General features: G+C 45.8%; 2 protein-coding genes across 2 annotated transcripts in view; both read right to left on the bottom strand.

Annotated features, from left to right (window-relative positions):
• Positions 1 to 556: 556 nt before the first annotated feature.
• On the bottom strand, positions 557 to 16744 carry GOLGA1 (golgin A1). Its single transcript, XM_041407043.1, has 23 exons — positions 16686 to 16744; positions 16047 to 16355; positions 14571 to 14661; positions 13079 to 13153; positions 12493 to 12590; positions 11946 to 11978; positions 11297 to 11425; positions 10859 to 11028; positions 10360 to 10471; positions 10141 to 10236; positions 9791 to 9916; positions 8864 to 8959; positions 8344 to 8439; positions 7933 to 8085; positions 7605 to 7700; positions 6796 to 6885; positions 5899 to 6001; positions 5469 to 5626; positions 5136 to 5297; positions 4592 to 4651; positions 3894 to 4058; positions 3624 to 3710; positions 557 to 2829 (listed from the first exon to the last, which is right to left on the bottom strand). The coding sequence occupies exons 2-23, from the start codon at positions 16179 to 16181 to the stop codon at positions 2749 to 2751; spliced, it is 2412 nt and encodes an 803-aa protein (XP_041262977.1). The 5' UTR covers positions 16182 to 16355; positions 16686 to 16744; the 3' UTR covers positions 557 to 2748.
• A 627-nt stretch (positions 16745 to 17371) lies between these two features.
• Positions 17372 to 27380, bottom strand: part of SCAI (suppressor of cancer cell invasion) — a 37655-nt gene continuing 27646 nt past the window's right edge. The window contains exons 14-17 of the mRNA XM_041407045.1: positions 24927 to 24999; positions 24221 to 24394; positions 24039 to 24139; positions 17372 to 22969 (exon numbers count right to left, since the gene is read on the bottom strand). Of these exons, the coding sequence (XP_041262979.1) occupies positions 22820 to 22969; positions 24039 to 24139; positions 24221 to 24394; positions 24927 to 24999 (498 nt within the window). The 3' untranslated portion in view covers positions 17372 to 22819. The remainder of the gene's footprint in view (positions 22970 to 24038; positions 24140 to 24220; positions 24395 to 24926; positions 25000 to 27380) is intronic.

The raw sequence follows: 27380 nt of genomic DNA, 5'->3' as shown, positions 1-27380 counted from the left end.
GACTGCTCCTAACTCCAGCAACTGAGAGAATTTGTCCTCAAATCCAGCTCTGTCCTGGATGTAGGGAGTGAGTTCAGCTGTCCCAATCAAGACTTACAAGATGCAGTGAACAGAACACACAGTAAGCACCCTGGCTTTGATTTTTATGTTCTTATCCACGCTAGGAAGTCGAGCAGATACTTCAGCACTTGTGACTCTGTGATCAGTGTGTCCTCTGCCCAGGCAGGACACAACTCCTGGATCCATGGCTGTCCCCTTGTCCCTCTGGCTTGGGCAGGGCTCCCTGCCCTTTGGCACCAAGGAGCAGCTGCCTGGGGAGCCCCAGCTCCACCCAGCCCAGCTTCCATCAGCAGCAGCTGGTCCTGCTGGGAGGGGATTTTGGAAGCAGCAGTGGCACAAGTCCCTGTGGGAGGCCTTGGTGGCACAGCTGGCACACCCATCCTCACCCTGGGCAAAGGTGGGGTTTGGGTCATGGTTTAAAAGTCAATTTTAAATAGCTATAGCATCCCAGGGGAGATAACCAGAACTATAAAAAGAAGGAAATCAAGATCAGGGGTTTGATCCAAAATGTATTGCACCACAAATTTCATAGTGTTTCATCATACAATCCATATTTACAGCATAGAAGGAAAGAAGTCCAATGGTGATAGAAAGGATTATGTATAACCACTGTTCTGAGACAAGGGAAAGTGCATTAGCTTTTTAATACATGTATACACACCAGTCTTGCTCTGATACCTAACAAAAATTCAACACTTAAGAACTAGTTGATGGTAAGTTGATCCTTTATGAGCTTTGGGATCTGAGACTGAAGTTGTTAGTGAATATGTAACATAAGATTTTACTTTGTCACTCCGTTCCAGGCTGCCTGTCCTGCTTTCCTTACTGTTCAGCAGTAACCTCTGAGAATCAGCATAAACCCAACAGTCATCCAGCAGGAGTCCTGATCCCTGGTCCCACAGAAACAGGCCAGGGCAAAGGGACATTAGAAAGGAAAAGATCTCAGAGAATAAAATCTTCCTGGAACCAACAGGGTTATTCCACCCTGGTGTATCTCAGTAAAGAAATAATTGAAATAAATGTACTTTTTGATTGTCTATTTTCACAGCAGAGCAGGGCTGAACCTTTCCATGCTCCATCCTCTCTGGAAGTGCCATGAATCTGATTACTAAAGACTGTTTGGACAAGCTTTGTCCAAAAGTCAAAGTACAAAAAAGCTTTTGTACCAAAAAATTCTATGGGTTTTCTTAACTTCAGAGAAATCCAACCTGGCTCTAACTGGGGAGCAGCAGCTGTGCCCAGTGGCAGCTCCTGGGAGTACCTGTGTCTGGGAGACCAGCAGGCTCTGGATCCTCTGGATCAGCACATTCACCTCCTGCTGGAGCACTGGAGAAAGCTTGAATCATCCTGAATATGTTTAACAGAAGCATCAACTTGTAAGGGAATTCCCAGAACTGCAGCATGCTCACTGGATTCCATACATGTGTAGATTTTTGGGATAGGTCTCAGTTTTCAGTAGTCAGACTTAGTGCTGCTTCCCATTTGGATCCAGATTTTGCAGTGGTGTTAATTAACTCTGGCCAAAACTGAGCTTCCAGGGAGGAAGTGCCCCCTTGGCCCCTGTCCTTATTGCATTAGGAAAACAAGCTGCTGGAACCACAACTTGTTCACTAAGAGTTGAATTTTGCCCTCAAACCCCTCATGAGCAGCATTTCATTAGCCATAATAGTCAGGAGTTAACAGTTAACATATTCATAACAGTTTTTAAGCATCAGTATTTGAAGTACAGAAAACCACAACCAAAGAGGCAGATCCTGGTTATAAGGATTTGTTGCTAGCAGACTTGGAAGGAAAAAAAAAAAGAAAATGTTCAGTACCAGCATTCTTCACCCTTTGTAACTAGATTTTTATTTTTTTAAAATAAAAGGTACTTTTTCAGTGTGGATTTACAACGCCTGGAACTCAGCTTTAAAAATTTAAAATGGTTTCCTACCTCTTTTCCCACTGCTAACAACCCATGGAACAGGCTAATGGATTAGTTTTAAAGGCGACTGAGGATTAGGTACTATAATTAAGACCATTTTAAATATTATTTTTCTTTAAGAAAAGTAAAATCAGACAACTCTAAAGTTGTGCTCTCAAATTAAATAATCATCAACATGCAGCCTTGAGGGCTGCAGGCCAGGATAAATGCACCTTAAATTACACAGTGATATGAAAAAATGCCAACCATTAGTTAATGTCAGTATTAGAAGGCAAGGCAGAGTTCTTTTTTGGTTAAAGCTCCTGCTCCTGTCCTGTGAAAGGCTTTGCAACCATCCCACTCTCAACACTGTTCTGCCAACACATTTCTCATTGCTGGCTTCCCACAGCCAGACAAGCAGCTTTTCTGTGCCCAGAGCCACTGGACTGCAGCACCTGGAACAGCAGCTGGAATCACCATGCCAAGAGCCTGAACTGGCAGCCCTGCTGTCAGCAAGGTCCTCAGAACCCTCTGGAAGCCAGGAGTGATGAGCACAAGGAGCTGCTCCCATCACAGACACCGAGGTGGTCCCTGACTCCAGCCCAGAGCTGTTCCAGTCTCTAGTGAAAATGTCTCCTTGCACAGTATTAGTTTTGTAAACAGAGCCAGAAGTTCTTGTACAAAATACTGCAATGACAGTGATTAAGACACACCTGGAGCAGTGTGTTCAGCATTCTTTTCACAGAAAGAAGTGCCTGGATACTGCCTGCCACCTTCGGGTTCCCTTAAGGCCACAGAGTCCTTGGGCTGGAGATGGACGGCCGGATGCTGCCTTTGGGAGATGGCTTTGAGCCAAACCAGGACATCTAGGACACAACAGCACAGCACACATCACACAGGGGCACACTTTCAGGGTGTGAAAAAGAAATAACACGGTACACGGCCATGTTCTCATCATTTGATGGAAAAAACTATTTATACATCAGAAGGCTGCAGACTCCAGACTGAAGAAGTGGAGGCAGCTTCACACAATCAGATCTGGAAGGAGCACCCACTTCCCACAGGTGAAAATGACTGAAGATTATACTTACATATATTCCTTTAAAATAATTTCAGGTTAGAACTCTACAGTCATTTAAACACAGTGCCTTTAGTCAGTGTAGCATTAGTGCTCCCTGAACCAGATGGTGAGGAAATCTCTTCATCTGCAGACTGCACATCCCAACTCCCTGTGTGGGCAGGGATGATGCAGGACCTGGAGCTGAGGCAGCACCCACTGCTGAACATTCCCTAACCACCACAGAGCCAGGGCCATGCAGCTCTCAGCCCATGGAAAGGAGACACAGGTCTTGGTGGCTGAGCCCAGTGTCAAAAGGACAAGCCCAGAACTAGGGTCTGCTGTTAAACACAGCTTGGGCAAGGAGCTCCCAGCTTCTCCCCACAGATCAAGTCCACTGGGCAAAGCTGTGCTCCAACTCCTCTGAGCACTAGAAAGCTGCTATTTCCCTCACTGAAAGGGACAATTCCTGGCATGCATGTAATAATAAATTACATTTATTATTGTAGCTAACACTCAGAAAAAAGACACTTTTCCTAATCTCCCAGCATGTAGCAATTTTCATTGTCTCATCAGAGACCACATATGGCACAGAACCCTTACCTTGTACTCCAGAGTTTCTTTGAGCATGTTTTCTTCCTCTTGTGAAAAATTCAGTAACACAGACACAGCTTTAATGAGATGGAATGCCTGAAAGAAACCACAGAGTTGTGTTCCAAACACATTGCTGTCAGCTATTTTGCTTTATTGCCCTCACTGTACACTTTTTAATTGCAAAATTATGGAATTGGCATAAAGTGTCCTTAGGGGGTGACAGGTGGCAATTTCTAGAGGAAGAGAGATGTAGAAAGAGAAGATAAGTGGCACCTTTACCTCAGACTCCCTGCAGGACATGAACTTTAGTACCACATGTTTAAGGTACTCGAAGTTGATCTCCCTCGAGTCGTTCAAGTCAGAGTTGTTGGTGACAGTCACAGAAGCATTAGGCACTTCAGAATTTGCACGTAGCTCAGGTACCTCACTGTCAGGCCTGATTTTCTACAGAAAATAAACAACCCACAGAAGAAAAAGAGAAGTACATTGCAGATGCTGTTAGCTTGACACTGGGAGGGGTCTGGGTTCAGGACATCTAGAGAGGGCTGTACCCACAGGAGGGTACAAAGTGGGCATCAACAGCTGCTCATCCATCGTGGGGTCACAGCACAGAAGTGTCTCCAGCTCTCCCCACACTCCAGGACAGGAGCTGGCTGATGTCAGTGTTCTGTGCACATTACTCAAACTAGCATGCAGCTGGCTCCATGGTGGAAAACTATCCCTTGGTAATTTTATCCTACCACTAACCTTTGAGCCTTTCAAACATGGGCTTTCTTCAGAATAATTTTCAACATCAGAGCAAAAATAACAATTTAAAAACCTGTGTTAATTTTCTTTTAAATAGATTTTTGTTTTCTTGGAGAGATAAACCACTGCAGAAGGATGCAATGGGAGTTAGCAGTCAAGCTTTTGGACTAACAGTGCAAGTACCTGCCAGCAAGTGCCACCTGAAGAGACTGAAAACACACAACCCTTACCAGCTCTTTCTGGAGAGTTTTCTTGAGTTCTGTCATTCTTTGCTGAAGTTGCTTTATCATCTGTAAGCACAGCAAAGGAGAGTTTAACACAATATTCATTGTCAGGACCCCCAGCTATCTGGAAAAACCCACGGCACACAAGTACTGAATGAAATAATAATTAACCAACACTGACAGCTGTGAAGAGGCAACCTGAAAGCCTTGCCTTGCCAGCTGCACACAGCAGCAGGCATGTGACAGGACACTTGGGCTTTCATGTGACAGCGGCGTGGAACTGAACCGAGTTCACTCAGAAGGGCTCTGCAGGAAAGCTGTAAATAGCATCATTTGGTGCATCTTTCTGCCAAAACAGAGCAGGATTCACGCAGCTCTTGCTGCAGTTTTTATTCATGGTTGGTAGATGCTTGTGCAATCCAGAGAAAAGCATTTACTCACAGCATATTGGATTCAAATGGAGTGGCCTGTCCTAAGGCTGCAGCATGGGCAGCACCAGCTACTGGCTTCCTAATTAAAAGGGGAAAGACTACCAGCTGTTTCTGTTCACCTTGTTTTTCTCAGCAATTTGCTGTTCCAGCTCTCTGTTATCCTTCTGAAGTTGAACAACATCTGCAGCTGCCACCTCTCCATTCTGTTCCACCACAGAGTTTTCTGGGGAAGGCAAATGCTCATTGTTCAAGGCCCTCGTTGATTCCTCCAGTTCTAAAACCTATACAAATAAACATGGAGAGATATCATGACATTTGCAGCCTAAGAACATCCCCCAGGGAGAAAGGCAGACTTCTTTTTGGTTGTCCAGGCAGAACAGAACTGGGGGGCTCCTGCACACCTCCCTCTTTTCCCAGGAAGTCTGAGAAAATGGATTTGCAACTGCACTCACATTTTTCTCATGCTCTCTGGCCAACAGGCACTCCTGTACCTGCAGCTTCAGCTCATCAATTTCTTTTCTTGCTGTTTTCTCCATCTCCACTGCTTGGCTCTGACGTGCTTCTATGTCCAGCTGTAACTGATGCACCTGCAGCAAGACAGCTTCATGGTCTGGGAAAGGAGAGACCTGCTTAGTATCAATGTTGCACATCAGATGGGAGGTTCTAATCCATTTGGTCTGTCATGAAGACAGAAAGCCAGGGGAGAGACAGAAAGACAGAAGAGAGACTGTCCAATTGTTAGTGAACAATAAACCATTTTGAAAATGCTGGAAGATTAAATATGGAAGAGAAATCTAGAAAAATTACAATCTACAAGGCAAGGCCAGAACTAGAGACTCTACTTAAAGTTGTCTGGGATGAAGCAGACTCATTTGGTCTAACCTTGACTGAGCTGGTTCAGTTCTTCCTTCTGCTTTAGCAGCAGATCACATTTTTCATCAATCAGCTGGTCTTTCTCCTTTATTAGGGTATTCAGATGTGAAACCTTCAAAGCAGAAAAACAATGAAAAAAAGTCATTAAAGATATAAAACAGGAAGAGGGTGTTGAAAGATCCAACATCCTTCAGGCTCAGCAGGCATCACCTCCACAATGCTCCCCTCAGTAACAAGCACTGCAGTTATTACTGGAAGAGCTAAACCCCACTTGGCTTCTGTGCCACCATCAGACTGTCACAGCCAGCATGTGGCAGCTGCAAAAGCCTCTGAGCAAAAGAGGACATGGCCTTAAACCCCTTCTACACAGATCTGGCCCAGCAAGCACAGATCTACACCAGAAGAATAAAGAAACCAAAAATGGGACTAACTCCAGCCAAACTTGCCCAGTTGACAGTTCCTACTTCAAGCAAACACAAGCTCACATTATCCACTATTTTTTATACAGGAAGAGCAAAACAAGACTACCCAGAAGTGACATTTGGTACTGGATACAAGCTCCTCCCTATGAGGAAATGTACAGTTTTACCCCTGCTCTGCTCTGGAGGAACCCAGATGTGACACAGGCACTGAAAGGAACTAACCAGAGCAAACAGGTTTGTTTCAAAGAACCTGCCAGATGTCAGAGGCTCCCCATGGCCAGTACCCTGAGACAGTAACACCTCACAGATGACAGGGCTCTGAAACAGTCTCAGGTTTACTGAGGCAACCACTGCTGTCTCACATGATGTGGATATGATTCTAACCAAGGTCTTGAATGTTAGGATAAATAAATCCAAACCTAGTCTGCTCTTTGAAAGCTTGGGACGTCTCAAATACATTTTAAAACAGTCATTATTAACCAACCTGCTGTTGTAATTCCTCTCTCTGTTTCCTCGTTTCTTCCAATGCTTTGGCAATTTCCACACTGACAGTTTCTCTGCTGCTCATCTCATTCTGCAAACCAGAATTAATTGAGAGGTTATGTGAGACAAATAAATCAAGTCAGTCTCTCATCTTTAACCCCAAATGTACTAGGACTACAATTATAGTGCTCTGACACACTACAATTTCCAAATGAGTTAGGTTTGCTTTACTACTGCTGCTCTCTGCATATGCAAGGGCAACACAGAACTGATGTAAGAACCCAAACAAACCCAATGCTTACAAGATCTTTCAGCTTGAAGTCTCTATTACAAGGAAGTAGCTCCTTGCTACAACAGATCTTTATTCCAATTGTGCATCCAGGAGTAGCTATGAAAAAAATTTCAACCATCTAAAATCACAGTGAAAACTGGATAAACTGTAAACACCCAACTAATTTAAGTTTTAAACTGTTTGGTTTGAACACTGTGAGTGGAATCTGATGTTGAACCATTCTGTATTCACCACTGCTAACAGGATTTCCAAGCTCTTCACATCCCTGACAATATGGGAATGTATTATTTCTGCCTGATTTGGGCAGACCCAAGCATTCTGGTTCAGAAAAGGATCAGCCCTTTGTAATGCTTCTCAAACACATTTCTGCTGAGTACCAGAGATGATTTACAGCTCCAAGTACCTTCAACCTGAGCAGAACAGGCCTCCAAGCACTGAATGTGACCCACTGTGCTGTTCACTGCTCCCCAGCCTCAGCTCTGTCCAAAGACAATGCCAGTTCCCAGTCCAGCCCTTACCTTTAGCCTGCTCAGTTCAGACTCTTGTTGTTTTAAAGAACTCTCATACCCTTCTTTGCTTCCCTTGAGGTTTTCATTCTCCTTTTCCAATTGGCTCTGTAAAATAAAGAGTGTTTAAATACACAGCACAATTATTCTAATACGTTGTTTACACAATTAAACACATCTAATGTTTTGCTCATATTTAGTGCCTCAAAGCATGATTATCTTCTGTTATAATGCCAGGAGTGCTGAATAAGAACATCCAGACAATAAGCAAGCTCTACAAGCTGTGTTACAATCATGTTGTGAAGACTCTCACAACCCACCAGACAGTTTCTGTACTTACAATCCTGTTCCGAGTTGTTGTTTTATCCAATTCCCAAGATTTTTCAAGAGCAGCAATCTGAGACTCCAGCCCAGTAACCTTCTCATCATACTGATGTTTCTCACTTAAAATCTGTTGCTGCAGTTGTTTTCTTTCATGCTCTAGATCACTTTGCTTAAGAGAATAAAGAAAACCACATTAATAGAATGGTATTTTGACATCATTCTGACAAGATCAGACACCATTCCATGAGACACTCTCAAACTGAGGAACATTATTCCTTTTGCAGCAGTGTCATGTACTCACAGACCAGAGATCAGGAGACAAACAGCAAGAAAACAAACTCTTGAATAACAAAACAGAGAATTTATTGTCTCTGGGGATGCTGAAGACTGATCTGTCACTGGTCAGTGAAACATGCAGGACACTCACCAGCTTCTGGATCTTCAGATCCTGCTCAGCAGCTGCTTCTTTGCTCTTTTTCAATGTTTCTGTTGCAATCCGTAGTTTCTCTTCCAGCTCTTTATTCTAAAATTACACCATTAATTAAATTCCTTACCCACTAGCATCTATGTCATTAAAAAAGTTTGCATACTACAGAGTGGCCCAGGAGGGGAAGGCAAACATTAAATCCCTGAAACCACTGAGACAGAGAAGCTGCCTATTTGACACATGCAGATTTTAGAAATTCTTCACCACAGCACTGCCCCAGCAGTGCCTGCACCTGAGTTATTTGTTTCTTACTACAGGGAGAATCTGCACAAAACCTCTATCTTCACCTCTAGGCCCTGCTCCACCCACAAAGTGGGGAGATGCCCAGAGACACTGATCAGTTATTCTCCTTTCAAGACCAAATGTGATTAAATGTGCAGTCTCACCTTGGGCTGGGAGTGCAGTAGGACACAGAGGGTGAAAAGAGTGGGACTCTGTGGTGAAATGAAAACCTGCTCACCTGTGTTTCCAGCTGGTTCAGAGCCTCGCTGTGCTGTGTCCTGTCTGCCAGTACCTGCTGCCTGCTCTCCTCCAGCCTCTGCTCAAGAGCAGCTTTCTGAAGATTACATTGAGGTGAAGAACACCAGCAAGGATGACAAAGACATAAGTTGGGGGGTGATAAAAATTTTCCTTTTTAGTTCATTTATAAGGTCAAACTAAAATGGGACAGAATGTTTTAATATCTCTAGATAACTTTAAACTGCCTTGAGTTTACTAAGCCAAGTCCTTTTGTCACAGCAACACCGAGGTGATGTGACTGTAGGCCCCTTTTCCTGATCAGGGAAAAGCAAACATCCCCCAGACCCAGCTGGGGAAACATTGCTCCAGGCTGATTCTGAGCAGGAGCATCAGTGCTTGAGAAAGAGATCAAGAAGCAAGGAGAAAAAAGGGATTAACCACAGCTAAGTTTCTGTTTTCAGCTGTTGATTAGCACTCCTGAGGCTGAGGTTTTCAGCATACAACATTCTGTTTGCACACCTATGTGCAAACAGTTCCCCTCCCTGCCCCACTGCCTTGCCAAAGAACAAGGAAAAGCATTCACTGTGCTTGTGAGGATTAATCAGAAAAACTCCCAAATTGTTCCACCTCCTGGGGGGATGGCAGAAAGCTGCTCTCTTCCTTCTAAGCAGTCAGATGCAATGACCAAACAGACAATGCAGAAAGGCCAACACAGACATCTGTGCAGGGTCTACACAAACAGGCTCAGTGCAGCCACCCCCATGCTCTGCCCAGCACAGTGTGCCAAAACACACTGCCAGGACAAACGTGGCTGTGTGACATCAGCAGCTTTCTTTCCATGGGTGAGAAGTAATCTATAACCTAAAAAACCCAAAACAAACAACTCCCTAATACTGTACTTCTAAGCAGCCTTTAACTGGGTAATTACCTCTTTGAGCAGCTCCTGCACGTGTTCATCTCCTGAGAGATTTCTTTCTAGCTTTTTTTCCAGGGAAGACACCTTTTCCTGCAGCTGTTCAGAAAGTCTATCTCTCTCAGCAAGTTCAAAAGTCATCTGTGAGAATGAGAAATCACAGAATCTTTTTTGTAATGAAGCTTTCAGCTGATCTGTCATGGTTGGACTTCTGGAAATGTCAGTAGAAAGGAAAGTCCTATTTGAAAAGACAATATGATCCTGGAACACTTTCTGGACACCAAACTTCCAACTACACAAAGGTGTGCATTACCCAAATGTGCATCCTTACAGCAGCAGCAGCAATGCATCTGGAAGCACCTCACCTTTTGCTTCTGTTGCTCATATTGCACCTTCAGAGATTCATGCTCCACTTGTAACATTTCCAGTTTCTTCTCACAACCAGAACCAGCCACTCGAGCCTAAACATTTTGAGAAATTACTTACTTGGAAACTTACATTTCCAACACCACATAACTGATATCTAATCTAACTTCTGCAGACATGGAGCTCTTTGAATCAAATCTCACTTGACTCAAACTTACATTTTGCAAGTCTACAGAAAGCTGCTGAATGACAGTTTGTAGCTCCTGTTCTCTTAACTCCAGAGCAGTGATCTTATTTTCTGCATTTGTCTCAGCTGTCATTAGTTCATCTCTTCACAAAAAGAGAATAAAAACAAGTGACATACCATTCCAGAAAAATAATCTTTAGCAGATAATTCTGCTGCTTACGAAAATGGACATCAACAAAATTTTCTTGTCCTAAAACCAGCCACCATCATCAATCACTGCTTGAAGTCACATTTTCAAAAAAAGCGACAGTTAAGCATTCAAACTATGAAAAAAGGAAATAATTTACAAAAAAAAAAGTATTACTATCATTGGCTTGGCATTTACATCCCCATGGCCATAGCAGAGACAAAAATTCAGTCAACTCACTGAGTTCACATACATGAACTCTTCCAAAGAGATAGAAGTGAGCATGAAGGGAAAATACAGGGAAAACACAACCACTGCTCCTCTGAAAGCCTGAGCTGCATACCTGCGAGCCTGCAGCTGCAGGAGGTGCTGCTGCAGGTGCTGCAGGTCCCTCCTCAGGTCTGAGGACTCGTCCCTGGCCTCCTGCAGCTCCGCCCGCGCCTGGCTCAGCTCCCGGGCACGCGCCTCCAGCTCCTGCTCTGCTCTGCTCAGGGATTCTTCCTTCTTCAAAAGCTGGATATTAGAAGATTATCTTTGGCTTTACAGGTAACAAGTAACACTGATAAACCTTTCCACTGAAACCTGCCTGTTTCACTGATCTGTGGGCTGAATTAAGTGAGATAATAAACTATGTAATATTGTGTTCAGTACCCACTGCTAGATTTTGACATAAACCAAATCTGTGTACAAGCATAACAGCTGAAAAAAATGTGTGCTGGGCTACCACTAACTTAATATCCTAGTAAAAATTACAGGAATCAAAAGTTTAAAGTATTCTTACCATGTGTTTAACTTTGGCAATTTCCTGCTGCTGAAAGCCCTCCAGTTCATCGATTTCATCTCGTTTTTGGAAAAGGTTCAAACTCTGCTCCCTCATTTCTTGTAACTGCACTTGAAGCATTTTTTTTTCCTGATAAATGAACAGAACCAAAGGATATCTGTATGCTCATGTCAAGTTAATGGGAGTTCAGGCAAACTCTCTGGGAAAGAAATCCTGTCTTGCAGCCATACAGCTCCTGATGGTGCTCCATATAGAACTACAAATCCTTTCAGATTCATGTCACAGTGAAAATTACTAAACTCCAAAAAAACATAAAAAGAAATCTGAATCCCTTACAATGCCACCAATGACCATCTAAGCTGAACTCTTAAAAATGGACAATGCTCCACCTTACAGAAGGACAACTTCCCCATCATAACCCATCATTCTTTACTTCCCTGCTGAAAAATAAAACCAGAAAGACCTCCCCGAGCATTTGGGCTTGTAACAAAAAGCAAATTATTGCCCTCTCCCACTGAACAAAGACAAAATAATAAAAAGGGCTGAAAAGAGTCAAGTTCTGATAGAGTTGGAAGTGTGCAGGATGGTGTTTGCAAATACACACAGAGACACACTACACCCCCTGAGAAAAACATCCAAGGTTAATTACCTTTTCAACTTGACTGAGTTTTTCCATCCACTCCTGATCAAGAAAGAAAGAAAGGAGAAAAAAAGATATCAAAATCCATTTGCAGACTTTCAAGGACAGCAATTATGGCTTAAAAAAAAAAAGAAAAAGAAGAATTTGTACTGTTAGCAAATACTAAGCTTTGGTAATGATTAAAAAAATAATCAGCAGCAGTACAGAAACAGCCAGTACTTGAACAGATAAAGGCTGAGGAATCATTCATGCTACCTGAATACTTAAGTTTATGCAAGTAAAATAGATGTGACAACAGGCCTACTGCCATTGAATCTTATCCAAGCACAAGCTTAACCTTTCATTAGGAATTTTTGTGGGCTCTTGTTAGAACCAGTCGGAACAGTCTGAGCAGTGACAAGCCCTGCACCATTCCTGGCACTGAGCTCAGCACTCCTTCCTTCCCTCAGCACTGGCACACTCATACACAGGGCTGAACAATTATTTTAATTAATAGCAACGCCTGCTTAAAACATCAGGGTCATGAGAGTCTAAAGTCCTGCTCAAGCTCTCTTACCTTGTCCTTTTTTTCCAAGGCCAAAGCCATTCCTTCAGCCATCTTGGCTCGACTGGCCTGATGAGCTTCATTCTGCTCCTGAAACTTCCTCATGGAGGCTATCAACAGAGAACCACCAGCTATATTAAAAACTCATCTTTTAAAATTACTTCTCACTTTCCTGTAAGTTATAAATAACTTTAAAGAGCTCGTTCTGCAACTAATTAGCCCCATCTTGACTGTAGCACTAGCGCTGTGCTACTCATTCCCTCATGCTGCTTGCAGGCTGGCAAAGAGCCAAAGCTAACAGCAGACAGGACTGCTGCTCCTTGCTGGATTAGAACAAAGCTGCAGGTTTCCAAAAGGTCTTTCCTGCATGTTAGCCCCAGATTTGGCAGAAGGAGTATAATAACAACTTCATTCAACACACTGCTGCTGCTCTTTATGCTGTAAATAAGGGAACAACTTGTGTTCTAATTGTTCACACCACAGAGGTGCACAGTTTGAAAGGAAATCATTAGCACACCTGTACACCAAACCTTTTTCCTTCCAACCACAGCAATTTTCAAGTGAACTGAACAAAAAGGAAAAAAAGAAAAATACGTACAATCCTGATGCTTTTCTAATGCATTTTCAAGCTTCTCTTTTATCTTCTGCAGATTTCGGATCTGATCAGCATAATCTTGTGAGAGGAGGGAGAAGAACAGACCAGGAATGGACAGACATTGGGGAAGGACATTTTTAGGGTAACACAAAAATAAAAAAGAAAAAGAAAAACAAAAAAGAAAAAAGTATGAGTGGTAAATGACAATGATTTTCTCAATCAGAAAATCATTCCTGCTGAGGAAAACTTGGGTGACCACAACAATGAACAGAAGCAAATAGCTCTGTACTGTCCACAGGGTTGGCACAAACAGAAGGGCCTGTCCCAGGGGTGTCAGCCACACAGACAAGAGCAGAACCAGAGAGTGAACAACTGTCCCTCCCTTTTTACTTCATCCCAGAACAGTGACACATTCCTCTCTGTCCAGGAAAGGTGTCTGGCACTGCAGGCTGCAAGGAAGGGTTAATTCATGGCCATTGCAGTCCCACAGCACTGCCCTCACCCTGGCCCAGCACAACTGACAGGGAGGGAATACAAACCAAAACAGAGTATGCACACACCCTGTAGGAGTGGAAAAAGGAGTGTGGAAAAGAGGATTCACCCCTGGCCATTGCAGTCCCACAGCACTGCCCTCACCCTGGCCCAGCACAACTGACAGGGAGGGAATACAAACCACAACAGAGTATGCACACACCCTGTAGGATGGAAAAGAGGATTCACTCCCTGGCTGCCTGCATGAGACTCCTGATGCCCAGAGCCTCCCTGTCCTGTGTTAAGCACCAGCCAGCACTTTTAACTTTACCTTGTGCAAGCAGATGAGCACTTGGGCCTTTCAAATTCAGTGTGAAATCATTTTTGAAGCCTGTATTTTCTCGAACTGAACAGAAGCCTGATAAGTCTCCAGAATAAATCAAAATAATCCTTATCTGGCTGTAACATCTCCTGATTTTTCAAGGCCTCCCTTGAGCTTTGGGAAGCAGCAATGTAACACAGTTCAGCCCAGTCTCTGGTCCCCTCCCTACAACAGGGATGGAGAGCAGTGCCAGCCTTCACTACAGCTTTACAGAACAAGGAAGTAGAAAGAAAAAAGCCTCAGGACTGTTTTATGTTGAATTTTTTATTTCTTCTTCATTTGCAAGCCCACTTCTTTAAGGAGGCACTGTGTTACTGCTCTGTCAACATCAGAAAGCTCAGACCTTCTGATAAACAAACCATACACACAAGTGGGGGCAGATGTTGTTTGAAACATGGGACACAAAGCCATCCCAGCTGTTCCAAGGACTCACACAAATGTATTGTTGAAATCAGCAAAGACCCAATAGCCTTCATAAAAAATTAATGATACTGGATGCTCCCTTGTTGTCAATCAACAGGGCTGCTACAAATCAATTTTCAAAAGACCCTAACCCCATGGATTTTTAATAAATTAAATCATGTAAATTCAAAGGAAAACATTTCTTAACGTAACAAGTTTTCTATGTATCATGAAACATACCAGATAGCTTCACCTCCAGTTTTCTTATTTGTTCATTTCTTCTTAACAACTGGGATGAAAGATCCTCTCTGGAGCTGCTTCCATCAGAAGCCTTGGGAGAAAAGCAACACTCTGTAACTTACAAAATTCAGAAAAAGTGATCCTGCCACACATTAAGTCTGGGATAACAACACTCTCCTGCTTAGGAATAGCACTTGTTTTTCCCATAGAGGGGAAAATTGTACTAGCAATTAGCAACTAGCACTACAGCAGAATGTGTTAGAAATGCTGAAAAAGAAAACCAGCAAGGTTTAATGCTCCCCAGAGCACATGACTTGGGAAGGAGCTGGGGCTGGGAGTTTGTCCAAACTGCCAGTGAGGAGATGGGGCAATGGAATCACTGAGGGGCAGGAAACCAGGCTCCACAGCACAGGCACCAGGAAAGGTCAGAGTCCTGAAATCAAGGCCATTAAAAGAGGAGCAGCAATGCTCTTCAGGTGGGACACACTCACTGAAGCCCTGATGCAGCAATCTGTCCACACAAAATCTGCTGCATAACTGACTTATGAGTCCTCTGGTGGCTTTTGCTCCATCAAAGCCAATAGCAAGAGCAGTTAAATGAATATTGATAAAACAACTAACTCTTGGAGGTTTTCTGAAGACCACTCAAATTCTACATTTGTTTTGCCATTTCATTATTTCATTATTTTGTTTTGCCAATTCATTATTTGTCTGCCATTGTTTGTTTTCTGTTCTACGAACCTGCAAGATGGCAAACAGAATTTCTATATGATAATTTCCTACGTGCTAAAGAAAAAAACTCCTCAGAAAAATACAATACTAGTATATTTCCATTATGACATGTATTTAAACATTAGGAGCTCCAACTACCTGCTTAACAAAACTGAAATTTCAGCTGAGCCTCAAAAAAAAAAAAATATTTAAGGCTCCACTGTGTAAATAACTTCTTCACTCTGCAGACCCAAACAGAGACTTGCTGCTGGCTCTGCAGTGGGTCCTGCTGGCTCCAGCAGCAGGGTGACACTGCCTTAATCCAGGCTTTCAAAAACGTGACAGCCAGCCATGCAGGGCAGAGCTGCCAGAGCATTCCAGGGTCTGGTTTAACCCACACGCTCCTGGAACTCCAGCATTTGTTGAAACAATGTTTTATAAAGAAAGAGAGGAGCTACAATAGCTTTGACAGCACAGAGATTTACAATGTCTCAGGTAGGAAGAGTACCAGGGAGAAAAGAGGCAAAATGAAATCTGTTTACATGGGAATGGAAGCCTCCTGCCAACCACCGTGCTTAACAAACGTTTTCTCTTCAATATTTAATTACACTCAAGCTAATGATACATTTATGCGTTAGGAGATACACTCACAAAGGCACCACAGCACGTTTTCAAATCACACACTAGACTTCAAATGGCTGTCGGGCAAAACCGTAACAAAACCACCGTCAGAGAAAGGAGATTTCAAAGGCAGGCGTAACTCACGAAGTCGTCTCCGGAGTCTGCTCCCACAGACGTGATCGATTCCTTGCTGACAGAGCGGGGCATGCGGCCGGTTCCCCCGGGCCTGGGAGCGACCGCGGCCTCCTCGGCGATCTTCTTCTTCAGTTTGGCAAACATTTTTACTGCTCCGCAGCCTGAAACAGCCAGGTCCTTCGGAAAGACACGGCCTCCAGCGTTTAGTGCGCCGGCACTCTCGTGTAAAGCTCGCAAACGCTGAGGCTGAATGCTGAGCCTCGCCCGCTGCCTCAGTGCATCTCCAACGCCACTGCAGCCCTCAAGGCCCGGCAGCACCTGCAAATCCATCAGAAACGGGTTCCACGCGAGAAAATCCCACCGGCACGAGTCATTTAAAGGTAACAGAACGCCTTTTAACATCGCATCTGTTACAACACGTTAAAAAATCGGGCCTCCCGGAGCAGAATCCGTTAAAGTACCAAAGCAACGGCCCCAAACGGCGGCGGGGCCGGGCCCGGGGAGCGGGCGGGTCCCCTCAGCCCGGCCCAGCCCGGCCCGCGGAGGCTGCTCTGCTCCGAGGCACCGAGGGCCTGTCACCGTCATTCTCCCGCAGCCCCGGCCCGGCTGCCCCCTCCTCTCCCGGTCCTCCGCCCCCTCGCTCCTCACCGCCCATGCCCGGCCGGGCCTCGCCGGTCCCGCGGCCGCCGCCGCTTCCCCGGACACCGCCGACCCGCCCCCGGCCCCGCTCCGCCCTACGGCCGAGCCCCTCCCTCAGCGCCGCTCCGCCCTACGACCGAGCTCCTCCCTCAGCGCCGCTCCGCCTCCGACTGAGCTCCGCCTCCTATCGAGCTCCGCCCTCAGCCCCGCTCCGCCCTCCGACCGAGCTCCTCCCTCAGTGCCGCTCCGTCTCCGGCCTCGCTCCGCCCTCAGACAGCTCCGCCTTCCGGCCGAGCTCCGCCCTCAGCTCTCCAGTTCCTTTCCGGGCCCGGCTCGTCCCTCAGCCCCGCTCCCCCCGCTCCTCTCCCGGCCCGGCTTCCGGCCGAGCTCCGCCCTCAGCTCTCCCGTTCCTCTCCCAGCCCCGCTCCTCCCGCTCCTCTCCCGGCCGCTCTCGTCCCTCAGCCCCGCTCCTCCCGCTCCTCTCCCGGCCGATCTCGTCCCTCAGCCCCGCTCCTCTCCCGGCCAGGCTCGTCCCTCAGCCCCGCTCCCCCCGCTCCTCTCCCAGCCCGGCTCGTCCCTCAGCCCCGCTCCTCCCGCTCCTCTCCCGGCCAGGCTCGTCCCTCAGCCCCGCTCCCGCTGCTCCCTCCCGCAGCCCCAGCCCGGAGCGGAGCAGGCGCCTCGGTACGAGCGTTTTCCACAGTTTATTGACAGCACAGTCCGCCGGCGGGGCCGAGGCGGCGGCCGGGACAGGGACAGCGAACGGCTCGGACACGGCACAACCGCGAGCACCGGGCGGGAGCGGCCCCGGCGCGGCGGGGACAAAAGCGAACGGAAATCTGCTCCAAAGTCTCTGGAAAGGCTGGAAAGGCGGTGACGAGCAGGACGCGGGGCTGGCGCTGGTCCGTGGTACCCGGGACGGCGGCAGCGCCCCGGTCCATCGCGGCTGTGCTGCTCCCCGCAGTGTCCAGCAGGAACACAAACACGCTCCTTCCCTCCCCGAACAACGGCAGAGTCGCTTCTGGCATCACACTGCTTTGGCGATTACAGATCCCTTGCAAAAAAGTCCATTTGCTCCAAAAAAAGTTTATTTATATATCTCTATATATTTTAAGGAAAATATCCGTTTTTACCAAAATACGATATACAGGCACACAGCTGTAAAATAACTTTAAACCAATTCACTATAAAATTACTTTTGGTAATAAATAATTTGATTCTCAGAGAGGCAAAACGCTCCCTGTACCTCCGCAGCTGGGCTGCCCGAGGCACGGTCCCTCTGCATTCCCAGAACGCTCCCACCTGCGCTCCCCTCATCCTTCTCGCTGGGCCTGGCCCAGGGCAGAAGCAACTTGTGCTTTTCAGCCTTGCATGAGGCAGAATCCTGCTCCCAACAAACCGGTTCAGTGGCAGAACGGCAATCAACACGTGCCAAAAGCGATCTGTGAAGTCAAGGGGGCAGATCCTCCCAGCAGGGTTTATTCTGGCTGCTGGGGCTGGGCTGGTGGGATCTGTTCTGCTCCGGGGCTCCTGCAGGCCAGCAAGCCGTGCTGGGGTCTGCTCCCAGCGGGAATCAAACCAGGAACAAAACACCTATGCGTGCCTCTGGGCAGAATTCAGACAGTCCTTAACCCCAAAAACCGTCAGATTCAGAAATCCTGAACTCACTCTCCTCAGTCTTGGCAATGGTTCAGGCAGGAAAACAAAAAGTGGCCGTCACTCCTAAATCTGAAGCAGTTACGTGTGTCCTCTGCTGTAGTGAGCAGATCTCTATTGATCTTCAAAGCACCTGAATACATTTGGTCACAGAACAGTATTGCTGTACAAGTCCAAGGTTACAAATACAGGAGTGTGCATCTGCTCTGGAGAGCTCTGCCCCGGCTGCTCTGTCCAGTCTGACCTGACCAGGCGCACAGAGCACTTTTCAGCTCTCTGCATCAATTTTTTTCCCCTTGTTCATGTAAGTGTTCCTGCCTGCAGAGCTCCCTCAGCCCCAGGAGCAGGCACAGGCACCAGACCAGCTCCCAGCAGCACAGGACTGAGCGAGGCTCGGCCGCTCTGCACCGCTGAGCTGCACTCAGACAGTTACTGAGGAATTGAACACAGGTGAAGCTTTTACAAAAGAAACCTCAAGACAAAACAGTTGTTCAGACAGATTCCAAGAGTTTTAGCTTTGGGAAGAGCAGACTTGCGGCACAGCGTGGTTACAGGACACGGGAGGCAGTGAGGCAGGGGAGGTGCTTCCTAACTCGTGCCAGGGGTGGGCTATGGAACAGCACTTCCATCCCATCCTTGGGGGAGAAGCCTGACCACAGCTACTCAGACTGTAGCTTCTGAGGATGGTTAATTGAAGCCACATTTCCTGTTGCCCCCATCTATTTCCTGTGATCCTTAAAGACATCTCTGCACATCTCCCTGGGGAACAGTCTTGAGGGGTTTTGTCAGTCGTGACTTGACAGACATTATTTTGATGAACTACTCAAAGAAAGGTTCTGAAACTTCTCAAGAAAGCACTCCAGGGAGCAAGTCCTGTTTGCACAGCTCATGGAAGTTAGTGCTCCATTTAGCTGGTGCACAAAGCAAAATGACACATCACATCTCATGAGGAATTAAAAACCAGAGCATTAAAGACTCATAACCCTGCGCTGCCCTATCACTGTTATTTTGAGAAGTCAAAGGGGAAAAAAAGGCAACAGCAGTAACTTTGGCGAGATGTTCCAAAGCCAATCTGAGCAGGAGCACAAACCTACTGTGGGAGCAGGATTCATCTGAGCACACCACATGCAGGGAGTAGGGAGCCAGGCAGGAGCAGTCCTGTAAGGACACAGCTGGTCCAGTTCACCTTGTCCTCTCAGTGTTTTACATGCAGAATTTACCCCTTTAATTTGGCATTGCCTGGTGCTGGCAAGTCTTCTCCGCTAATATAAGCAATAAAGATACATGGATAAAGGGAGAGCGAGACAAGAGGGAAGGCATCAGGCCTGAGAAGAAAAGGATTTGTTCTCTTCTCACTTAAAAACGGTTCAGTCTTTGCTTCGCTTCCACACTGAGGACTGCGAGATACAGAAACCAGATTTTCTTCAGTACACACAAGCATACACCGAGAGGTACCTACGACCATAGCACAGAGCACACAGTAGCACAAGTTTAGAATGACTTAGTTCAAACAAGACAAGCTTTTACTTGGAGGGGAAAATATCAACATTTTCATATTGAACGCAGTTCTTTGGGTGGGAAAGAAGGGGCTGGCTCAAAATCCAAGAGCAGACACTCGTCCTAGCTACAGCTAGAGCAGACAGAGGGTGTGAGCCCTCTGCTTCCACAGTACAATTCCATACTTCCTCACAACAGGAGTGAAATCTTTATCTTTGAACGTCCCAGCACCGGACCTTCTAACAAAGATCAGCGGGTAAGAGGAGAATTAGGAACCTCAAGAATTAATTTTTGACTTGGACAGTCATTGCTGCTAAGTTCAACTTCTGAACTAATTTTTAAGGCCTATATTCTCCTCCTACATTCCAGCTTCTTCTTTTAAAAAGTGCATTCTTCTCTGACGAGATCTACCTTGGCAAAAAGCAAACAGAACTTCCTCGAAGGGCTGCCAATGGTAGAAGCCTCTCAGGTCACAAGCAAGGACTCTCCACTTCAGCCTGGCTAAACAAAGGTGAGGACCACCAAGGTTTTCCCAGTCAGTTCACAAGCAATGTCCCAGAGGTTCACCAGCCCACACGAGTGGAATCATCATCATCATCATCGTTCCTATGCTTGGAAACAGCATACTCTTTTCCACAGAGATGGAACCAAAAAAGGAATAGCTTCATCAAAGCAAAAGCTAAAGCAAAGCAAAAGCATTTGGTTGGAAGGCAGTGAGCTGGGGAAAACTCAATTCCCTTTTTCCATGCAAGCTGAACGCTGCTGGTAGAGGAACAGCAGGCAGGGCAACAGATAACCTGCCTCTCACTTGCTGCTGCATTAAAGGCTTCCTGCATCTTTAGCCTCCACATACAACCCCACATTTTGGCAACTGGGGATCTTCTACCAGGCAGAAAGGCTGGGATCAGCTTCACAGTAAATACATGGATCTTATCACTGTAGTACATACAGGGGTACCCATTCCCCTGGCTAACTAAGGGCTCCTGTACCTGGAATCAGTTATCAATTACTTCAAGGTCCAAGGGTAAGTCCCTGGAAAGAGCAAATTACAGAGGCAGAAGAGCCATAACCTTTAGTACAAGCACAAATGATCTGCAGCACCTTGTGGAATCCACCCAACATGGCGTATGTGTGTATATATAAATTTTGTATATAGACATCGTAGTGGTTCATTCTTTTTAATACATATACAAGTACCTGTACACATATACATATTTACAATTTACACCAGCCAGTAGATGTATGTGTGCTGTACATACACACACAAACGCCGAGCACACACATGCACACACGAACACACACTCGTCAGAACAGACTCCAGAGCCTGGGAAAGGAAGTCCTGCCAGAGTCCAAAGAGCAGCACCAAGGGGGGGGTCTCAATGTACCAGCTTAGGACAAACACAAGCATTCACAGGATTTTGTACACTTGGGAAATAAAGAATGGATGGTGCAAGCTTCAGCCCAGCGACAAAGAACCTTCATGCAAACTCCCCAGCTACGCTGCAGCCGCTCCTGCTGCTCCACACTGTGCTCCCTCAGCAGAATGGATCCACCAGGCTGTTCTGGCTGACCACATCACACCCTGGGAGATGCTCTGCACCCAGGACTGCCACCAAGTTCTGCACTGTTTGCACCTAAGCACAGAGGCATGGCTGGGGTTAAACAAAAAGCACTGACTGGACTTGTCCTCTCACTTCTTTTCTAGCAGCCCATTGAACAGTGATAATTGGCTTTTCCATTCAATAGTTTAAAGTACTTCCATTCCCTCGTCCTTGCTCACCCTGCACTGCCAGGAGCTGCCAGAGCTCCTGGAGCTCTGCAGGGCAGGCAGTGCAGTCCCAAACGAGCCACAAGAGCCTTCTGCAGCCAGCCCCTCCCCAAAGACCCCTGTGCTCCTGCAGACACCCACCCACGTCCAGCTCCTGGTTACTGCCAAGTTACAGCCCCTCCTGCTCCTGGCTCCAGGGCAGGACTGAGCCTGGGGGCACATGCAAAACATCCAGGGGGCTCTGGCAGCTCCCACTTGGCTTCACCCTCAAGGGAACAGCAGCACCTCTCCGGGGTATGGGGCCGTGGCACAGCAGACACACGAGGGACAGGAGGGGCTGGTACAGCACTGCACAGGACATCCTCTCAGCTCTGCAGGGACTGGCCATGCTGTGGGAGCCACACATTCCATCCACACACAGACAGGAGGGGCAACACCTGCTGGAAATGCTGCAATTCCTAAAAGTACCTCAAACTGAAGAAGGCCCCCTCCTCCTGTGGCAGGATGCCCCACTGACAGTGAGAGGTGGGGGCTGACCTCCAGGGTTTGCAGTTTGCTCACTACTGACCACCTGCCCAACCAGGTCCTTGGCCAGCAGTGCACAGCTCACACAGAAAACTGCTGCATCAAACTTACAGGGAGCATTAAGTATCTTTACAAATTCACTTCAAATCGCTGCTCCAAATGCAAATTAATTGCCCACAGTTTTGTCTCCTCACTTGCCTAAGACTGAAAAAATATATTTGTTATGAAGGAATCTGTGTTATTGCTATTGTTGGTTTGCACTGTGTGGTTCCATCGTTACCATTTCAAATCCAAACTCTTTGGGGATAAAATATTGGGGTTTTTTTCTGTTGATTTTTTTCTTTCCAATTTCTTAAAATTGTATAAAAATAAAGGATTTCCACAAATGTGGGCTAAAGGTAACCAATAATACTTCTATGCTTAGGATCAGCTGTTGGAAATGTGGTTGACAGCCACAAGACCAGAAATAAACCTCTAGTGATTCTTTAACATTTAAAAGACATGAAAACTTCTGCTTATAAAATTGACCCCATACAGAATGGAACAGCTCAACTAACAGCTGTTTATTATTACTTTTTAAAATAATGGTCCTAAATTTAAAAATAAAATCAAGTACTTCCTTTTATGATTTTCACATTATAAAACTGCACCATTCAAAATCTGTGGCCAGGGAATCCCCTTTGCAGTAAGACAGTTTCTTTTAATAGTCATCGAGTGTGTTTTCCAGGAAAACATTCCTAACATCCAGTATGGAAGCCAGCTCCAAAATGTGCTTTTGGAGGTGAGGGTTCTCCACCGTTTCATCTCTTGGCAGCTGAGGATAAGATTCGGGATAATTTCGAGTCTCCTGCTAGATGACAGTGAAAACAAAGAGAATCAGACACTCATTTCTTTCACACCCTCTAGGAAGAAGACTGCAAAAGGCCAATTTCACCCTAATCTATTCAGTAGGGCACAGAGACAGAAAACATTCTAGAATTTTCAGTCTTCTCTTTCTATTGATTCATAGATGGTCACAGTGGCAACACAAATGCCTGTTTATATCAGATAGTTATTGGTATGTTCACTGAGGCTTTGCAGGGAAAAAAAATGAAACCACTAAAAGAGACAAAAAATATTCACCTGTACTTACCTACTAGGCTGGAGTTCATTTCTTGAAATTACAGACATGTAAGCATCTCCAGTGGGAGATTCATCTCATCCTAGAACAAATATCTAACACACTGGGGGCAAATCTCTCCCCACTGGCACAGACCTATTTCTTTTCCCTGGTATCAGAGCAGCCCAGGTAGCTGACTTAGGCTTGCAGAGCTGCTGGACATCTGCAGTTCCACAACTGAGTACTGCACCTCTCAATGCTCCAGTCCCATTTTTCCCTGCAGTATTTAAAATGGAGCAGGCAGTTTATATGCCAACACTCACATAAAATGGTGTAGATCCAGAGCAGACTTCTCTGCTGGCACAGATTTAAACAACAGGGAGGCAAAAATACCATCTTCCTATTTAGTGTATTCATTTACACTTCAAAGACCTTTCAAAACCCATTCACATGAACACATTCCAGAAACAATGACCCACTCCTCCCCACTTCCTCCTATATTCTTGTTCTATACCTTTTTGGTTGTGTAGAAATAACAATCTTAAGTTATAAAGAGGATTTTTTCTAGCAGACAAGGCTGTCCAGAGTGACATCACTGAACTGGAGTGTGCCTGCTGTGTTACGTGCAGGATGAGGCTCCTGCAAGCCAAAGGCTCCGAGCCTTTGGAGAGACACAAAGGCACAGCCTCAGTGCAGGCTGCAGGAACAGCATGTGAGCATCAGTCCCCTTTCTGAGGTCACCCTGGACCCTCCCAGCTGGCCAGGGCACTTCTGCTCCCTGGCCTGGAGTTCCCACAAAGGCACAGACATCCCTGCATACCCGGAAGATTTTGTGCATCCTCATGGTAGCCGAACAGAAGATAAATCTTGTGAGAAGCAAGCGAAGAAATTCATCCCCAAAAAACTGAAGGAAGGACTGATCTGTACAGAAGGCAAAGAAAGCCCAGTTTAGAAAGGCTCAAACCCCCCTGGAAGGCTGGGCTGGGCCTGGCCAGGCCGTACCTATGGATCGGGAGTGGGTCAGCAGCTGGGCAATGTCCCGGTTGATTTTTCTGAGGTAATCCTGACACTTCTCCCACAATCCTCGGCGCATGCTTGATAATCCAGAGACAAACAGGAATGCCATTAACGGATTGTTCAGAAAGAGTGTGAAGAGGCTACCCCGCTGAGACTGATCTAAAAGGAAAAATAAATCAACAGACAAAGGGATACATTTGGCATGTGACACAGAAACGCTGTCCCTGCCACACAACGAAGTCGCTCACCCGCTAAATTCCGTCACAGAGGAGCTACTCCTGTGTGTTAGTGACACCTTCTCTCCTGCAGACCTGATCAATGACTGGCAATAAAGGCTTGCTGGAGACATGCATTAGCACCAAGACACCTAAAGTGACTCTGCTCCCTCTCTGGGAGCAATAATGCTGCCCAGAGTTATAACAGCCACCATCACCCAAGCCTCAGTCTCCGTGCAGGAGAGCCTTTGCTCCCAGCCCTCGTTGGAGCCATCTGTAGAAATGCCACCAGCATTGGAACAAATTATTTACCACATACACTAGCTAAACTTTATCACACTACTTCAGGGACTGGTAACCTGATTTAGGGGTTACACAGTAGTGGAAAGCTGCCTCTTCCTGAGGAATCCACGTTCTGTTTGGGACAGATACAGGATGCAACTGCAGCTTGTTGGGAAATGCAATACTGCACATACCTTGTAATGCTTTTGGATATGCTGTTGGAGAAAGCAAGCACACCAATGGCTGTCCAAATAAGTTTGTGAAATTCTGTAACAGATAAGAATTTTGAAGTATTGATGGTCACTTTGCTTGCCTTGAATATTCAGCAAGTCAAGGGTACAAATCATATTAATGACAGAAGACACTAATGCCCCTCACACAGCTCAGCATTGGCAATGAGCCTGACAAGTTCACTTACTCAGAGATCACAGCACAGAAGGAATATAACCAACTACATTTTAAATTAATTACAATTCTCTCATTTCTTTGCTACTGATGGCAGACACTAATTTCATGGAAATATGGCTTTCAGTAGTAACACATTACTTGAAAATAAAAAAATCATGTTCTGCAGTAAAAGTGAAAGCAATTGGGTTTAGCATCTTCCCTCAATACCAACTGAACTGCCCAGGCAAAACCATTTCTTTTCCCCTTTTCTTTCTAGCAGGAAGAGCCATGTCTGATGAAATAGGAGGGCCCAGAGAAAAGTTTTAAAGTAAGTTTCCTTTAAAGCAAGTATGTCACAACCTCAACATCTGCTGTACTGAACCCTCCTTTTACAACTCATTTCATGCCCCTTTCACCAGCACCTTAAATGCTCTGAAGTGTCCAACTGCACAAGAGTTTCTCTAGAACCTGAAACACCACCACTGTCCACTTTCACCAATATTTACTTAACAACACTCCTAACTGTGTATCTGTCTGGTGGAAAACAATTACCACAAAGGGAAAAAAGCCAAAAATCATGCACACAACCTCATTAGCTGTCACCAGAGCAGCTTTCTTAAACTGAAGGCTTGCAAAGCTATAGAAAATGTGTTTGTGCCTGCATCCTTTCAGAGCACAGACTCAAACCCCACCTCCAGAGCATATGAGTGCCACACACACATCTGCAGATCAGATTCTTACAACTGCAGTTCACAAGTGTAAGACATACAACACCACAAGTATTTCCTTATGAAGAATCCTCAAAAAGTTAATTCTGTAATTCCTTTTGGCATCTGCATAATTCAAATGAACTTTCCCTTCCAGGCAGTATATTTCACTTATATTAGTTTTAAAGAATTAATTTGATCTAAATCTGCTAAATACTAGAGACAGAAATCTAGTCTAATCAAAATAAAGCATTTCCTATCTCTGACAGAATGCTGAGTAGTGCTAGAAACCCTTCTAGTTCCTTAGGAGCCCAGGGAAAACTGATAATGCTGGATACTAAGGTTTAGTCTCTAAGGAAGAAACAGAGACAACTCCCTTGCAGACAGTAACAACAAGTCAGCCCAGGAATTGGTGAAAGAAACATTTCAGGCTCCAGGAGCCACCCCAGACACTGCTGGTTTGAACTGTACACACACTGGCAAGGTTTTACCTTCTGCAGTCACTCGTGTTCTCAGTACCATGAGCAGACTGACACGTTTCATTAATTCCCCTGTGCATCATTCAGTGACAGACCAGAGCAGCCAGGCCAGCAGAGAGAACAGCCCTGCAGCCCCACAGCCAGGAGCACCCCTGGCTCACCTGTGGGTCAGGCACTGGCTGAGAGCACCCTGGACTCCAGCAGAGCTTAAGCCAGGAGAACCAGCCCTGCAATCCAGATGTTGACAGGAGGTCTGGATATGGAATGCCTTACCCTTCAGTGCATGGACAACTCCAAAAAGAATAAACTCCATTTTGTTTCAAATTTGACTGTTTTTTGACTTCAGTGGTTTCCAACAGAAGTATTGCTGATTTTTACAATGCATGTCATGTACATCTCCTTCCAAGAAAGAACTGCCCATCGTCTCCAAAAGAAGTCACTTCACATTTAAGCTTTGCTAAGCTGAGTATTTATATCACATCACTGACAAAGGCCTTGCATTCCCACTGGCTGAGGCTTTGGCTTGGTTTGATTTGGTTTTAAGATTTTGCATTTTACCATGATCCTAGACAACCACAGCTACAGGAAGATATTGATTTTAAAATATTATTTCATCCACATATGCAGTGGTAACCTATAAGAACACACAGACAGCTATATTTAAATGGAAGTGTTAAAAAAAATTCACGGCTTTCAGTAGATATGCTCGATTTGCAGTTATCTTCCACTTTCAGCTAAATATACAGGGGAGGAAGCTGTTCAAGTGCTGCTGATTTGACAAACTGGCAAGTCACTTCCTGGCAGGACGTACTTTCAGTCATCACCATTTAAGTCCTCCTGAGAGAGGGAGAGGACAGGGATGCGTGCAGGAGAGCAGGGCTGCAGGAGAGGATGTGTGAGCATTTGCTGTTCCTGCCAGTACTGCTGGCAGTGACATTTAAATGTCAGGATAGCTCCTGTCCTATCAGGAAGGATCAGAGCAGCCACAGGGAAGAAAGTCAGTATTGACTTAAATTCCTCACATGGTTGCTCTTTGTTCCTGCTCAGCACTGGAGCCCCCAGACACCTCCCAGCC

The sequence above is a fragment of the Onychostruthus taczanowskii genome, unplaced genomic scaffold (genome assembly GCF_017590055.1).
Source record: "Onychostruthus taczanowskii isolate IOZ18803 unplaced genomic scaffold, ASM1759005v1 scaffold25, whole genome shotgun sequence".
Lineage (NCBI taxonomy): Eukaryota > Metazoa > Chordata > Aves > Passeriformes > Passeridae > Onychostruthus > Onychostruthus taczanowskii.
The sequence above is the reverse complement of the archived record's forward strand: the minus strand, read 5'-3'. Positions and strand labels throughout refer to the sequence as shown.